General features: G+C 43.5%; 1 protein-coding gene across 1 annotated transcript; it reads left to right on the top strand.

Moving 5' to 3' along the window:
- Positions 1 to 1,309: 1,309 nt before the first annotated feature.
- onecut3a (one cut homeobox 3a) lies at positions 1,310 to 17,627 on the top strand (the record flags this gene model as incomplete). The annotated part of the gene is made up of 2 exons (XM_079505141.1): positions 1,310 to 2,354; positions 17,296 to 17,627. 2 exons carry the CDS (start codon positions 1,310 to 1,312, stop codon positions 17,625 to 17,627), a joined length of 1,377 nt encoding a protein of 458 aa, XP_079361267.1.

Raw genomic sequence — 17,627 nt, 5'->3', positions numbered from 1 at the left:
GCTGACCTAGATTGACGTCAGAAAGCAGTAAAGTTCCATGCATGCAGAACTTACAAGTTAAAATATTATGTGAGATTTGGAATTTCTCTGAAGGCTACGCCTAACTTAAGCCTACAACTGTATCCATCGATCAATGCGAAGGCCCATGGCCCCATGCAGAAACGTAAATCGGTGTTATAAAGAACTTTACATGTGCACATGTTTTCTTGTGATAAATCACAATATATGCGAGATGAATGCATTTCCCAGACGATATATATCTAATATGTCATTTGCTGCATGACATGAAGCATATTGTTCACTCAATGCATCACTTGGTCTCGTCAAATATATAAAAAACAAGCATAATTTCATGAAACGTTATTAACGCCATGCAGGTTTCTCCAATATCCTGAAGGTAGAAGGCTAGTCTTTATAGGCCTATATCTTTGACCCAAGGAGGCTAATTGCGATTGTGTATTATTATTATTAATAATTTTAATCAAAACCTAGAAAAGTTTCATATATGACAATTAATGGTCGATCTCCCTATAAGTTAAAATAAACAAATATTACTAATAATCAATAGTGTTGTAAGGTTTGACTCTACAAAATGTGCGTTTACGCTGATTAATATTATTAATATTTAACCATCTGTTTATTTAAGAGAGGAATCACATGTGCTACTGGCGCCAAGTCCAGCGGCTTTATCAGAGAAAACAGGCAACAAACCACTCTTATCCAAAAGCTCTCATCAAGGTAAACGTTGCACATAAAGAAAAATGATTGAAGCTCGTCTTATCTTAACAAACGTGTAATGCAATCTTCTTTTTTTTAAGGATTCCGAGGTTCAGTTTACAACATGACAAAACCTCTGTCTCTGACACATAGAGCTTGTGACGTCAGCTTGGCCCCAGACACAGGGCGCGCGTGTTAGCATGGGTGTGCGCGAACACGTGCGCAGGCACAGCTTAACATGAGCGCGGGCACGTCAATATACACGCTGAAAGCGTAGCGCTGGCTTTCGGTAGTAGAGGGTGCTCTACGGCGAACGAAATACAAGCAGACGCAGACACCGACCCACGGCGAGCAGTGGTTTGTGGCACAGTTCTGTGGCGGCGGCTGGGACGAGATCCTTTAAAACCATGCTGGATTGACTGCACAGAGGCAACTACAATCAATGGCTCGGCTTTGAAATCGTTCAAAATTTATTGGAAAGGAGTGTGTGAGAAAGAGCGAGAGTGAGAGGGGGAGAGGGAGCGAGAGAGAGAGAGACGCGAGCGAGCGAGAGAGTGGCGAGAGAGGGGTGGAAATAAAGATTCTTTCAACGATGGAACTTACAATGGAAAACATTGGAAATCTGCACGGCGTGTCTCACTCTCATCAAACGAGTGACTTAATGAACTCCCCTCACGCACGACAGTCTTCGGCGTCGCATCGGAACTTGGTGTCGCACGGACGGTCAGCGATGGTGTCCAGTATGGCCTCGATATTGGAGGGGGCAGGGGACTACCGTACAGACCACGCTTTGACCGGTCCCCTGCACCCCGCAATGACCATGTCGTGCGACTCCGGGATGAGCCTGAGCAGCACCTACACCACGCTGACACCGCTGCAGCATCTGCCTCCCATATCCACCGTCTCGGAAAAATTTCACCACCATCCCCACCCACATGCTCACCACCATCCGGCACATCAGCGACTCACAGCCGGGAATGTTAGCGGCAGCTTCACCCTGATGAGGGACGACAGGAGCCTCGCCTCCATGGGTAACCTCTATGGCCATTACCCCAAAGATATGTCCGGCATGGGGCAGTCACTGTCTCCCCTGTCCAACGGCCTCGGGTCTTTGCACAACTCCCAGCAGTCTCTCGGCGCCTACGGCCCCGGAGCTCACCTGTCCAACGACAAGATGCTCTCGTCGGGGGGATTCGAGACCCACGCGCACGCAGCCATGTTGTCCCGGAGCGAGGAGCACTTGGCCAGGGGTCTCGGTGGCCACGGGGCCGGGCTCATGACATCGTTGAACGGCATGCACCATCACAGCCATCCGCACTCTCAGGCGAACGGGTCCATGCTGTCAGACCGGGACAGGCAGGCGGTGGGCGGCGGACAGGGAGGTGGGTCGGGTCAAGTCGAAGAGATAAACACCAAGGAGGTAGCGCAGCGAATAACGGCGGAGCTCAAGCGCTACAGCATCCCCCAGGCCATCTTTGCCCAGCGGATCTTGTGTCGGTCCCAGGGAACACTCTCTGATCTGCTACGGAACCCTAAACCGTGGAGTAAACTCAAGTCGGGCCGCGAAACCTTCCGCAGGATGTGGAAGTGGCTCCAAGAGCCGGAGTTCCAGCGGATGTCAGCGCTCAGACTAGCAGGTGAGTGAGGAGACAGCTCTGAATCTGACTGATGTGGAGGGATCAATTAGAAGTCAATGTGGCGAGACTGTCAATAGCTGCTCAAACACACATTACTAGAAGTTATTAGTCGATGGCATCGAGTAAAACTTCATCATGACAGTTGGGGTGTTAAATGTTTAAGGAAATCTATATTTTGATTGATGTTACAATCCATGATAGTGTAAACAGGCGCTTTACTTTGGCAAGCGCTAGGGCAAGCGTTAGACTGTAAAAACAAAGGATATAGGGTTGCTATACTTTCAACCAAACAAATCTCTGCAAAGACCTATTTGGCTATGTTTTACGCACATAAACACAGAGGCGCACACCCGCACAGCCCAGACAGACACACAGACAGACAGACAGACAGACAGACAGACAGACAGACAGACAGACAGACAGACAGACAGACAGACAGACAGACAGACAGACAGACAGACAGACAGACAGACAGACAGACAGACAGACAGAATACAATGGAAGAGGGAGGGAGAGAGAGAGAGAGGAGTACAAACAAAGGAAATCAAATCAAGCTGCGGATTAAAATGATTGCATCTTGAGACCCATGTGACTTTAACGGTGAAATAAAGCTATATACATGATTGACCTTTTAGCAAGCTCCCACTTCTTACGTTGTGTAATCAACCCCCCCTCAAACACCTAGTGACTTTGGGCCTGTGTGTCCATGAAGAGCTGCTATACTGTGTTCCCCTGTCAAATACGCGAGGCGCAAACAAGATGCGTCTGAGGCGTAAGGGCCTGGCCAACGAGTCACAGGAGCGTGACCTCCTGTGGATCAATAATCCAGGTCCCAGCGTCCCTTTCAAAGTAGCGCACTGATAAATGATCGATTTGAATGTGAAAGACAACGAAACAAACAGATGCGTCTTCCTCTGCATGGACCCGTGTTGAATAATATTCATATATGGCACACCATGCATGCTGTCCGCAAACGCTTGGCACACTGTTAATTTCCAAACGTGATTTATGCCCCGTGTTTTATCTGCTTGTGGAAATGTGTTGTGTGGGTTGTGCACTGTGAAATGAACTATTTCAATTACAGCAATTATACAGCAGGCTGCAGCACGGATGAATAAAATATACCAGATTTATTGTGGAAGGCCAGCCAAGCGCGCGCGCGCACGGCACACACACACACACACACACACACACACACACACACACACACACACACACACACACACACACACACACACACACACACACACACACACGCACACGCACACACACGCGCAGGATTCTAAGCACGTTTGTTAATTTGTGACAGGGCATTCGGAATGATGATCGATATAATTTGGTGTCCAGACTCACTTGTGCAATAGCTAGAGGGATAACGAAACGATATAGGGCCTAAAAAAACATCTCAGAAGTCAGACTATAGACATCACAACTTGTGGTCCACAAGAGATTAGTACAGCACACTTTGAAACCGATTAAATGGGACTTTAATGAAAACGAGAGACATTACAATAGGGATAAAAAAACAGTGACGAGAGTCTCTCATTGATGTTTGTGTAAAGGCCCCGTTTAGACATGCGATTCCAAACGTCAATCAGCGCTTCTGCGTCGTATTTCAGCGGACAGTTCAATTAAGCAGATATAGTGGCATATTTTAGTTCCAGTCAATGCCCTATTGAAAAGCACTTAATGGAATGTAAATTGTTCCTTTGCGCATTTAGTGGGGTTCTGGTAAATAAAGATTTAAACACTCCACAATTGTCTGTTTAAGTGCCACTGCTGTTAAAGCTAATTGGGCAATGGGGTTTTATATCTTCCACACCCTGCATGCGCCGGGATAAAACTCTGTTTCAGTTGACACATGCTGCCGTACAGTGACCGAAATAGAAGAAAATAGAGCTATTATATACACTGGAATAGGGTTGCTAGGGAACAGCTTAAGGGTCCAAGTTGATTCCCTGTCATATTCACAAACACTGCAACAGAAAACAAACTTGTACCCATTTAGGATGTTTATGTGGTGGCCAAGTATGAAAAGGTCTACGTAAATGAATATGAATTGATGTGACCACACAAAACCCCCGAAAAAAATGTATATAGCCTAGCTTAAGTGGTAACAGCTAGGAGCACAAGTCTTTGTTGTGTGTTGTGAGCTACCTGCTTGTCAGCACCTTTGAGGCAGAACACAGCTGGGCAAAATGACAAATGACTTGTATGTAAATGGCTCGAGCTACATTTTACTTATTGCATTTAAAATCGCCATTATCCGCGGTGCGCATGTGGGCTGGGAGTGGGAGTTGGAGGGTTTGTGATGCTGAAAGGGAGGCTGGGCAATACTCGGTCGGCCACATCAATCAATAAATTCAAATTACTATTCCAAATTCATCACAGTCACACAAATCAATGCAGCTGCCCTGCTTAGCTAATGTGAAAATGCCAGTGTCTGCACACTCACATGACGATCCAGTCCCGGAACGAAAAACAGAGTAGAGAGAGATAGGCCTATGGGCTATCACGTTATTGGTGCATGGGGGGTTCTGACATGGGGAATGTGGCGCGTGCCCTTCACGCTCGACGTCTGCTAATGGAATGAGGGCAACGCTTTCCCACTCACCCTATTCACTCCCTCCAGGTCCAAATGGAAGGTGCAGATATGGATTAGGCGGCCTAACCCTAGGCCAAATAAATAGCCCCTGTCCTTGCACCTCGCAATTGCAACTGCATTGGTTGAGTATAAGGCTATTAATAAATAGGACCTATATACCTGTACCTAAGCTAACCTTTTAGTAAACAAGAGGCTGTAAGGAAGACGCAGCAAGGTAGGGCCTGGGAGGCATTTAAAGATTGCATTAACGATGAAAACAATTCGTCTTTGCATCTGTGTTGAATTCCACACTCCATCTCAATGTATTTGGTCGGGTCAATAAAGCTGTGATCGATAAGGATAGCCAGTGCATCTATCAATTATCCCGCCTCAGCACTCTCTCCCATTGGTCTCTCCCCGGAGTAGAGGGGGAGGTTCACAGCCAGGAAAGGCGGAAAGAGGGTCGCTTAAAAAAAGCCTTATTGCACACCTTTTTCTTTATCTCTGCTGTAATCATGTTACATTTGTTGAGTGGAAAGCAAGCTCACTCTCAATATGCCCTTTGGGGTTTCGGTTACACAATCATCAACCGTGTGAACATGCGTTCACTATACGCTATTATTGCAAAGAAATCATCGATGAAACCTCTACGAATTGTCAAATGCAATGCATAAATGGCGCAATATTTTCTTCTTGGTATTGCGAAATATTTTTTTCCCATGGATGGAATCTGATTAAGTCTACACAGCAAGCAAATCGAAATCCAAAGCAATGCATTGCCTGCATGTATTGCATGGTTTCGTGTTGTGGTGGAGTGTAGGACTGCATGCCATGATATGCCAAGTAAAGGAGGACTCTTTCCTCTTTCCTCCTGCACCGAAAAAAGCGCATGCATGTTGGTTCATTATCATTTGAATGGCCAGAGCACGTGCCAGGGTGTGTAGTAGGTCAGACCCACAAGACCCGAAGAGGAAAAAAGACGGTGCGCGAGGGTGGGCCGCCTTTATTCACGTTTCAATGGGACACACGCCGTTTACAGACCTCCTAATACTATAGGGCAGACCCCCCCTTCCTGCCCCAGCCCGCCCGTAACAAACAATGCTGCGTACGTCCTTTCTCCTCGAAGCGTGCATGCCCATTTCCATTTATTCAATAGTAAATACATTTTTATTGACCTATTCAATAATTAGTCGTTTCCTTGGCTTTAGCCTACTTCGCATATCAGTGGTGCTGTCCATGGTGCTGAAATGCTCCCTGTACGCATTGTGCTGTCCATAGGCAAGTAGTGCTGAAATGTTCAAAACTATGGGCATGTATGTAAACATGGCGCTGTCCGGCGTGCTGAAATATTCCAAACTATAGGGCATCTTCCAGTTTCTTTCGCCAATAGGCCTACAGAGTATACACTTCGTGTAGGCCAGAAACAACACATTATCATCCAACATTGGCTTCCATGGATCAATATCAGAGTTACGTCAGCTTCACAACCCTATCCTTATAGGATTATATCTGAGTCCAAAACCAACTGAGAAATCAAACGTCGGTCTATGGGGGTTTGAATCAAATGATATGAAATGGAAGACGGTTTATACAGGCTATAGTATAGCAAGCTATTCACCGACAAAAAAACAAAACAAATAAATAGTACGGAGTAGGTCACTTAAGCCGAGGATAATGGTTTTAATTGGAAAGGGCATAAGATGTGATTGATGTGGGATCATCTAAAACAGGCTTTTTCATGAAGAGATGGCTTGATGTTAGCCTGAAATGATCGATTGGTACTTTAATAATTGATGTGCAAGGGGAAGACTGGCGAGTGAACGGTGCAGCTGCGGTTTCAGACTCGCTGTTCGTTAAGCACAGCTATGTGTGCTGTAAATACGGAGACGTAATGCACACACATCCTCGACGCTATAGGGGCACTATATACGGTTATTGAACAGCCCTTTCTTAAGGCATTTTCCTTAGGCTATCTGTGATAGCCTATATAGATGAGATAGCAATTTGGGATTTGGAACATTATCTGCTACCCATGCAGGATGAAAAACGGCATGCACGTCGTGCAGCCAATATAGCATTTATAGCCGGCATGTCGCCTCATAGTTCGCTCTCTCTCTCTCTGCCGTGTGTATGTGATCGGGATATAGAGTGCGTCTGCGCCATACACATTGTTAAGGCCGATCTGGCGAGCTCTGAATCTGTATTGATTTCCATTCCCCCGGCCTCTCCTTTCCATCTCTGGAGCTGCGCCATGCAGCCATACAACTCCCGCTAGCCTCCCCCCACCCCCCACCGCCCCTATACCTCTCCACTGTGCAACACCATTTCTCCCATTAACAGCCCAGCCACCCTTCATAACACAAAACAGAATGACTAATAAACACTTGCTCTTACACTGGTTTGCACAGGTCGCTGCATGCTGCAACAACTACAGCCACGCGGTGTCTTTTACCTTTGATGGACACAAGCCTATATATATCTCAATATTTCTTAGCCGTGCAGGCGTTACATTCACAACCATAAAGGTAGTAGTTGTGCAGATATTTCACACATGAAATGAGACAGCCAGACGCTGTTGTTGTTGCAGAATATAACGTGAGTAGAATTCAAAATACTAAAGTTGCCTTACACTGTCCCGCACACGTCATCACCTCCTTTGTGTTACTGGAAACGGCCAGCTGTTGGACTCCACGCGCGCGCGCGTGCACACACACACACACACACACTCTCTCTCTCTCACACACACACACACACACACACACACACACACACACACACACACACACACACACACACACACACACACACACACACACACACACACACACACACACACACACACACACACACACACACACACTTTGCAATTATAAATGCAGCAGAGCAGAGGTCTGCGCAGCGTGGCTCTGTACAGTCTAGAACACCGTCTATTCTATTTTAGATGATCAATTCCTATGTTGCTCCGTCGCCCCCTCGCCAAACCGGATCGATAGGAGAGAATGACCTTTAAATCAAATTGCTCACAGACTCGGCTGAATGCACGAGGCTAGCATCAAAGAGTTAAAAGCCATTGCGTGCATGCACCACATATTATAATCTAAATCTGAAACAGCATGCCTACTGTCTGCGAAGCACTTAGGGTTCTAATCATGAAGAAATTGCGCGTTCAACCTACGCTGTATAGCAGGATAAAGGATACTATTTAATGTCGAATTATACAAAACTGTATTTCGATGGCTTTTGACCCGATAGTCGCCAAAGGCTATCATGGACTCCATTGATATCATGGCTCCTTATAAGCCATTGATTGGTGTTATTGTGCAATATAGGAATGTTGACCGTCCAAAACATTCCTACTAACCTATATATATGCACGGCGTAGGCTACCAACAAAAACCATAGGCTCCTTGTTCCTATCCACTGGTCCAAAGAAAATTATAAATCTCTGGCCACACTGGCGCTGAAACACCAAAGTATCTACTCTGCCGCGTCGCGGTAGCCGCTTATCTGAAGCCCTGACAGGCCATTGCTTATTAAGGCCCGATAATGGCTTGTTTAATGCGCATGCTAAGAAACGCGCGGCAAGGACATTGTCAACGCAATTAAAGGAGAGAAAAGGCGCATATTCAATTTAAGGGTGACTCACCGAGAGGTAGATTGATAAGAATGGTTTGTGTTGGCCTGATTAAATCAGGTTGCCCATAGACTGTTACCCAAGAGAGTAGTGGCGTGCTAATCGTTGCTTATCCCTTTGGTGGGAAATAAAAGGAATAACATATAATGAGTAGGCCTAAGTGGGACACGTTAAAAAGGTGTCCGGCGTCTATATATAGGACATTTGGTTGAGAATAAGATAATGTCGGGATTTGAACGTTTTAATTATTCAAATCTTTATATAGCCTACCACCTGCATTGTCCGCCAACCAACCGCAGGCAAGAAGTGTTCTGTATAAAATGTCGTATTAATTGATCAGAGATGTTTTCTATTTTGTGATGGAAGCAGATGGTTTGATATGGGACCTCTGTAAACCACTCTACAGTACAGGGTCGATCACAACAAAACCGCAATCACTGTCTCGCTCTCTCTGACACACACACACACACACACACACACACACACACACACACACACACACACACACACACACACACACACACACACACACACACACACACACACACACACACACACACACACACACACACACACACACACACACACACACACACACACACACACACACACACACACACACACCTTGCCGTACCCGCAAGTGCAACCTGAAACTCCAGTTGGGCAAACCCACACAAATCAACAAAGGAACAAAACGACTGTGAAATCAATTGATGAATTAATCAATGTTAGCCTATATATATGTCTTTTGCATAGCATGTTAATACACACTGCGATTTGGCCGTTCCCATTTGAATAATCACATCATATGGACTGATTGATTCATAGCCAAAATTGTTTATTAATGTTTTCACGATTACTGATATTATACACGTATTTCAACTAAAGTATTGATGTGGGCTTGTGCCTGTGTGTGTGTGTGTGTGTGTGTGTGTGTGTGTGTGTGTGTGTGTGTGTGTGTGTGTGTGTGTGTGTGTGTGTGTGCGCGCGCGCGTGCGTGCGTGTGTGTGTGTGTGAGAGAGAGAGAATATACTTTTCGTTATAGGCCAACCACATAAATTAGGCTTCCTAACATTACTTTTTATTTAAAATAATAATAATAATAATAATAATAATAATAATAATAATAATAATAATAATAATAATAATAATAATAATAATAATAATAATAATAATAATAATGATAATGATAATGATAATAATAATAATAATAATAATAATAATAATAATAATAATAATAATAATAATTTAATTTAGATTTTCAGAAAGCAGCAATGTTGTAATTTCAAGTTACAAACTATTATTATTTGAATTTATATTATCGTGATTTTTGGATACTTGAAGATGTTTTCACGCTGATAATTGCAGGACGTGCAAGCTATAACTAGAGCGAGCTTTGAGACGAAATGTCTGCATGTGATGTGAAAATATGAAAATGAATAAATACTGTTCACCCACATGTTTTTTATATTGATCTTCCAAATTCTATTTGTTAGTGCATGGATAATAATGATGGCACTCATATACGAAAGATCTGAGAGAAGAGGAAATTATTGTGTTTTGTGATCCCCTGCAGTGTATTTTAGTCCAAAATAGACTAATTACTAAACTGATTTCCAAAACCAAATAACACCGTTGAAGCCGTTATCTGTTTAAGTTTTCACCGACTTGTTGCTATATAAAATGCGCAAATAGCCTTGTCGTAAGTTCTAAAGTAGGCCAACAAAAAAACGTAAAAAAGGTGAAATATTAACATTTTTTATGATAAATAAATCTGTTATGTTAGTCTATAGACACATAATGATGCATGCAGCAATGATTTGAAAAGTAACTTGGGCTATAGGCATATACAGTGTCAAGTTGGCTACACAAACTTCCACTCCCCACAGTAGCGCCCTAGTGGCTCAGTATTATAGCCTATACTGTATAAAGTGGATATGTCTGATTCAGTCTGAAGGCGCTGCCGCTTAGTAAGTAGATATTAAAAAGAAAAAAGAAAAAAAAAGTATGGTGGAGGTTGAGTCCCATGGGTGACAGGGAGACTGTTTCTCACAGGCAGTAGCCTGGCCTTTGCGGGAGAGAGTCGCACCGCACCCAATTTCACATCAGCCCCGTTCGGCATCGATCTATGTGAGGCCGGCTGGCCAGGCCCATGGTGCGGTTACCTATCGATTCCCCCCATAGCCTTACCACCCTCTACTCTCCCACTTCAAATCCGACAGAGCAGGAGAGAGAGCACAACACAACCCGCTGCTGAGGTAGCTTTCACACGCTCTGACATTTCATTCTTTATTTGTTGTTTTGCGTGCCTCTTTGCACGAGTGTGCATTTTCGGTCTGTTGACTATAGGCTAAATGAACATACAAGGCATATAGCATACATTCAAATTATTTAGAAATATTTAGGCTATATGTGTGTGCAAAATAAAATGTCACATGCAGTGTTAAAATCCCTAGTGTTAGATTCATTTGTAACTCTGGTGTTTCCATTTGTGCACTCTCAGTGTTCAAATAAAGCTGAGGATTTGACATTGTGTCAAATGACAATCCTATAGCCTATATCTCGCAAAATTATATAGTAGGCTAATATTGGTGAGTTCAACAACCATAAATAAAAGGCTATGTCTGACTCTGCACATGTTAAGCAACACGAGAAAGAAAGTGAAGCTTAGAAAATAAAGCATTATAATTATCATCATCACCACGCATAACTGGTTCAAGCAATTATGAGCGGAATCAATGATCATCTTAGATAATAGAATATCATGAGCGAAGCCATGCACTCCTGCGCGGAGTGCAGGCTACTATTAACTTGGCACAAAATAATGCAGGTTAGAATTCAGCCATACAGTTCTCTCAATCATACACTTAAATGGCTGAATGCTTTTCATTATCCAAAAAGTCATAAGCGGAGAGATGATCGCAAACGGCCATCTTTATTGATTATCGAATCGTTGACGCGCTGTAATTTCTCAGGCTTTATTACTACTATAGGCTATACATAGAGGCGTGTATAAAACAGAATATAGCATTGAATAACACTAGGCATGCATATAATATATATATATATATATATATATATATATATATATATATATATATATATATATATATATATATATATATATATATATGCGCTATTTGGCCGTCAAGGTGTAGACCCTACAAATATAACTTGCGAGCTCCATGTGACATCTGTGAAATAGCATATTTTTAACGATACTGCATTCGCTATATATATGTTCACTATGTGCATCGTGTTCAAGATTTGAATTTAAGGCTGAGAATGACCACAAAATTATATAACGTTATAAAAACACATTATTATTACTTTTTGTTTTAAAGGCTATACACCTCGGAACAATGATGAACATAGTGGAATGTATAGGGGAATCTGAGCTGCATCATGCGCCCTTCAGATTGAATGTTATTGAAGTAGTGGGGAATGCCTTGCAGCTGAGTAGCGAGGAAGGCAAACAAACAAACTGTGTCACTTTATCAGTATATTAACACCAATTCTCTCTCATTACATTAAGGAGTATTGAACTGGAAGTGATTTGGACTGGCGAGAGCTTGGCACTGCCCCGCAGGTTGAATGGAATAAATACTGTACAAACAGCCTTTTAAATTGTAGTCGTGTCGATACCACACTATCAATCTTCATCGAATAGTCTGAGAATGTTCAAACTAACAGCAATTGGTAAAGAAAAACATAATCCCGTGCCTTTTGAAGTAACAGGGTTGAAATGGAAACTGGCACACTATATAAGGCTTATATAGAAGCCTAAAATGTTCATATAGGTTCTCTCAGTATAGCTAACGTATCGTGGAAGCAAATGAAAGCATAACACGCCGAACCAGTAAACGTGTTTATTGGTAGCTTAATTAAATGAGTAGTTGGGGCCATAACCATCCACGTTTATACCTTATGGGGTACATAAAAGGACAATAAGTATAGGCCTACAATTAACATGGATTTAATTTGAAAGCACTGTGGCGGTTTGGGGAAGCGCAAATGCATGAATGCCTGCATGAGATGATCAAAGACAACATGTTTTTATAGAATGCAAAGGACGATGAAATGTGAAGTATGTGTATATAGGCTAGCTAGCCTAAAGAAAAGGCAAAGTCCAAAAGACGAAGATAGAGTAGGGCAAATATATTTGGCATTATCAATTCAGAAATAATATAATATGTGACAGTCTGTAATAGTGGGTTATGCTGTTCCATATACCATCGTGTGCCAACTGAGGGGGCAGAGAAAGGTTGACGAGCACGTTTCCTTTCCATCCAGAGTGTTTTGTCTCCACCCCTCCATGAATGTGCACTATATGGGCCCACTCCCCCTGCAAGGCATAATTAATTGGACGAACTGAATTTCACACACGAATTATTCACGAATCCATCGATCGATATTGAACACACAGGGCCTTTCTCTTAACCCCTCTTGGCGTGTTGTGATGCAAAGAATATTAATGCCATCGGAAAATATTAGTTTTTTTCTGCTATGTGAACTTATACATTTACAGTCAACAATTAGGCCTAAAGTAATTTGAGGACAAACATTGTATGCTTCCTATAATGTTATTTAAATCAAGACATTTGAATAATGGCCTTTGATTAACAGTGATGTAAAACAAAAAGGTTCAATATAGTCTATAGCGACTCTATAGGCCCAACGTTATGCCTGAATGAAATAACCCATAAACCCTAAAGGTTGATATGGTTTAGCTTAATATGAATGACTTGCTTTCTAATGAATGGCCCGAGTTATTTCCATATAAGCTGCTATACAGATATGACCACCTTACACCTCCATACGATACGAGTAGCACATACGAGATCTAACTAAGAAAACACTACCCAAAATAGGATTTCATAGCGTGGGCTGTTCTTTGTGCATGAGTTTGTGTCCATCTCTGTGCGCTCGCTCGGTGCCTACTGTAGCTCTAAAAGCTGCAATGATCGATTTTTTTCTTTTCTACGCCGAGCTTGGTTCAGTAATCAGGGCCCCCTTCCTCACCAATCGATCGATATTGATTACTAAATCCAGCGCCTGTAGCAAAGGCAGCGCACTATGGCGCCCCGTGCAGCCGGGGCACAGCGAGAGTGACACCTACCGACAGACAGACGATAAAGCACCAAGCTGGACTCCCACAGTGGTTGATTGTATGGCAGGGCATGACTCACCATTGAAATAAGCTGGAGAGAAGAAGAGGAGGGGGAAATTCTCTTGTTTTGTGAGCCCTATATTGGCAGAGAGTCAGAGAGCAATAGTGTTCTTGGAACTGGAACACATCTGAGGGGATTGGGGAAGGTTTGTTATTTTTAAACATTTTCAAGAATAAGTATGAGAAATATACTATAATATTACCTGATAATCCCTATTTGCAATTTAGCCGAGATTTGTGAAATATATTTATAGAACATTATGGGAATAGATTCAAATAATATTTTGTCCAGACAACTTGAGAAAACAAGAAAATGGATGTGTAAGACTTTCCTTCCATCAATAACACACATCTTATTCCTTCCTTGTTTTTTCTAGATACACACCATGACCGTAGTAAAATTACCGAAAAGGTAAAAAACACCTTTTTTCTTAATAAAACGCACCACAATCAAAAGTATAAGCTTACAAGGCTTCTGGCATGCATGCTTGTCATCACAGCTTTGCAGAGGACAAAGGGCACAAAAACAGATAACGCTAAAAGATATGAAATATCACAAATGTTAGGAAATGTTTGGTCAGGGTGTGTGAACTGTCTGCACGTCATATGAGTGAAAACAAAGCTCCACCATCTGTAGGATAAAAAAGTATAAGTCACAGAATGTGGGAATGGAAACCAAGGGGATGCAATTCATGGCAAGGTGGGGTTGCTTTTTTAGAGTGGGGGAAAAAGAAACACCAGATAGTTATTCGTAAGAGTTACATTTATCACATATTATTCACTAGCAATTTAATCCCCTAGCATTATATTGGGTTAAATTCTTATTGTCGAGTTGCAGGATTTTCACCACATTAACCCTGCATGGCATCCCTAATTTGGGCACATTTTCAGAAATCTTTAAACATGTCAAAAGATAGCACTGCTACACTCCCACAGGTCAGACATTTTAGCTATTTGTTGCACAAAGAAATATATAGCGCTTAAATTACTTGCTTCTCTACATAATATTGTATTGTAAATTAGACCTTTCCCACATGAAAATATCCAGTGAATGTTATTATCTGAGCAAGAACAAATCCACATGAAGGTCAATAATTCATTCATTAAATGTACCTTTTTGTGCATTAACTTCACACAGATCGAAGTGAAACATTCACACATTTTGAATCACTTTAGGAAAATCCAAACCACGCAATAAGCTAATAATCTTCATCATCTTGGCCACTGATAATATTACCGTCACAGTCAAATACGTAGTGTTGATTTAACTTCTAAAGTAAATTAACAGTATTTTACTGGACAACAACACTTCATCCCTGCCTTCATTAGTCTCCAAATATACACGTTAGTGATTGATATGATTCTGCTGCATATACATATACAAGATGTGCATGAGCGTGCTTATTTTTGTGTGCAAATCTTTGTGTTCGTGTACAGTATGTGGTCTTGCATGCGTGAGTGTGTGTGTGTGTGTGTGCATGTGTGTGAGTGAGTGAGTGAGTGCAAGTGAGTGAGTGAGTGAGTGAGAGACACACACACACACACACACACACACACACACACACACACACACACACACACACACACACACACACACACACACACACACACACACACACACACACACACACACACACACACACACACAGAGAGAGAGAGCTGCAGTGTTGATGTAAAATATGAATATGATGGATGGGCCTGTGTGCAGGTTAGACATCTGTAGTAAACAGATTGGACTGCGATGGCTGATCAATGGGCTCTGCTCCACTGTAATTAGACACACAGCGCCACTGCTTGGCTCCAGCCACTTCAGCACAATCACACACACACACACACACACACACACACACACACACACACACACACACACACACACACACACACACACACACACACACACACACACACACACACACACACACACACACACAGGTGCATGCGCATGCACGCGTGTGCTTGCAGAATCTCTGTCACACACGCACGCACGCGTGCACACCCACACGCGCACACACACACACACACACACACAAACACAGCATATGTTATAGGAAAATTACACATGAGCTTTAAGTGCTTTATATACATGCAGTCACACACACACACAGCATAAGAGTGAGAAATAGATACAAGATACAAGGCATAATCCGAGAAGACAGCCATCTTGCTATGTTGTCTTATTTCCTCAGTGAGGCCATATGGAAGCTGAGAGGGACACACAGTGCAGGAGAGATGTCTTTGGTAGGATTAGAAGTAACCCAGGGCCAGCAGGGCTAGTGTGGCTACAGATCTGGTCTGGGTAGTCTGAACTTCACACACCATCTCAGAGCACCGTCTCTCCCTTTCATCTACACATGTACCGCTACTACCCCATTCACCCATCCCCTACAAATACACCACAACTTATAACAACACACTTACACTCCATGCAACATTCTATTAACTATTAATTTCTCTGTTCCCTGGCTACAACCCCGCCAACCCCACCAACTCCCATGGGGCCACTCCATGTGTTTTCTTTTGAAAATTGCTCTGTGTATGTTGCGGGCGCTCATAGCGAGTCCATGCATGCATCTCTCTGGTGCTTGTGGTGGAAAGGAGTGGGTTATAAATACCCTCTCGGAGCTCAATAGAGTGGGCTCCAGTGGGGTTCTTTTTGAAGTAGCAGACTGCAGAGCTGCTGGGGGGGGATTCTGGCCTCCGTCCCCGCGGAGAACACCCCCCCCCCCCCCCAATTCCTACAGCAATGTGGGTCAATATCTCCCTCTCTTTCACTCCTCGTTCCTCTCCCTCCCTCCTTCCCCCTCTCTTTTGGGTTCTGAGACACACAAATGTGCTCACTTTGACTCATCCCTCTTTCTTTCTTTCTTTCTTTCTTTCTTTCTTTCTTTCTTTCTCTTTCTTTCTTTCTTTCTTTCTTTCTTTCTTTCTCCCTCCTAACCTAGACTCACACAGCTCCACATGCACAGACACACAAAAAACGTTCAATTTTGTGCAACAGTCACTCAGTCCCCCATTGCGACTCAAACTGCATTAATATTGAATCAAACAGCAGCAGTGTCTCCAGCTAGCAGCCCCTTCACCCCCCCTCCCACACACACACACACACACACACACACACACACACACACACACACACACACACACACACACACACACACACACACACACACACACACACACACACACACACACACACACACACACACACACACACACACACACACACACACACCCTATCTCTATCTCTCTCACCGCGGGCTGGCTCCCTGTCTGCACTCTGCAGGATGGAAGGAATAGTCCCACTGGGCAGAAGGCATGGATTAGCTTTAAATCAAGTTTAATAAACCATATAGATGGAGCCGTAGAATCTCTCTTGGTGTATTAACTTGTTACATGTTTAAGCACATGCTAATAATGTGTGCAGTTGTTTTACGCCCACCCACCAACCCCATCCAAAGCTGCTACTATATGAATAGAATGAAGTTTGTGTATTTACCTTGATGTCTGTTTTTCTTCCATTTCTCTGCTTCCTATCCTGATCCCCATTGCCATCCCTCCCACCACCCCCACCCCCACCACCACCCTCTCCAAGCCTGCAAGCGCAAAGAGCAGGAGCAACACAAGGACCGCAACATGGCGCCCAAAAAGCAGCGCCTGGTGTTCACCGACCTGCAGCGCCGCACGCTCATCGCCATCTTCAAGGAGAACAAGCGTCCGTCCAAGGAGATGCAGATCACCATCTCCCAGCAGCTGGGCCTGGAGCTCAACACCGTCAGCAACTTCTTCATGAACGCCCGCCGCCGCTGCGTGGACCGCTGGCACGACGACCACGGAACGAGTCCCGGGCAGCCAGGCACATCCGCCACCACCTTCTCGAAGGCCTGA

Source organism: Electrona antarctica (assembly GCF_951216825.1).
Source record: "Electrona antarctica genome assembly, chromosome: 7".
Taxonomy (NCBI): Eukaryota; Metazoa; Chordata; class Actinopteri; order Myctophiformes; family Myctophidae; genus Electrona; species Electrona antarctica.
Note: the sequence above shows the minus strand (reverse complement) of the source record. Positions and strands in the feature narration are given on the sequence as shown.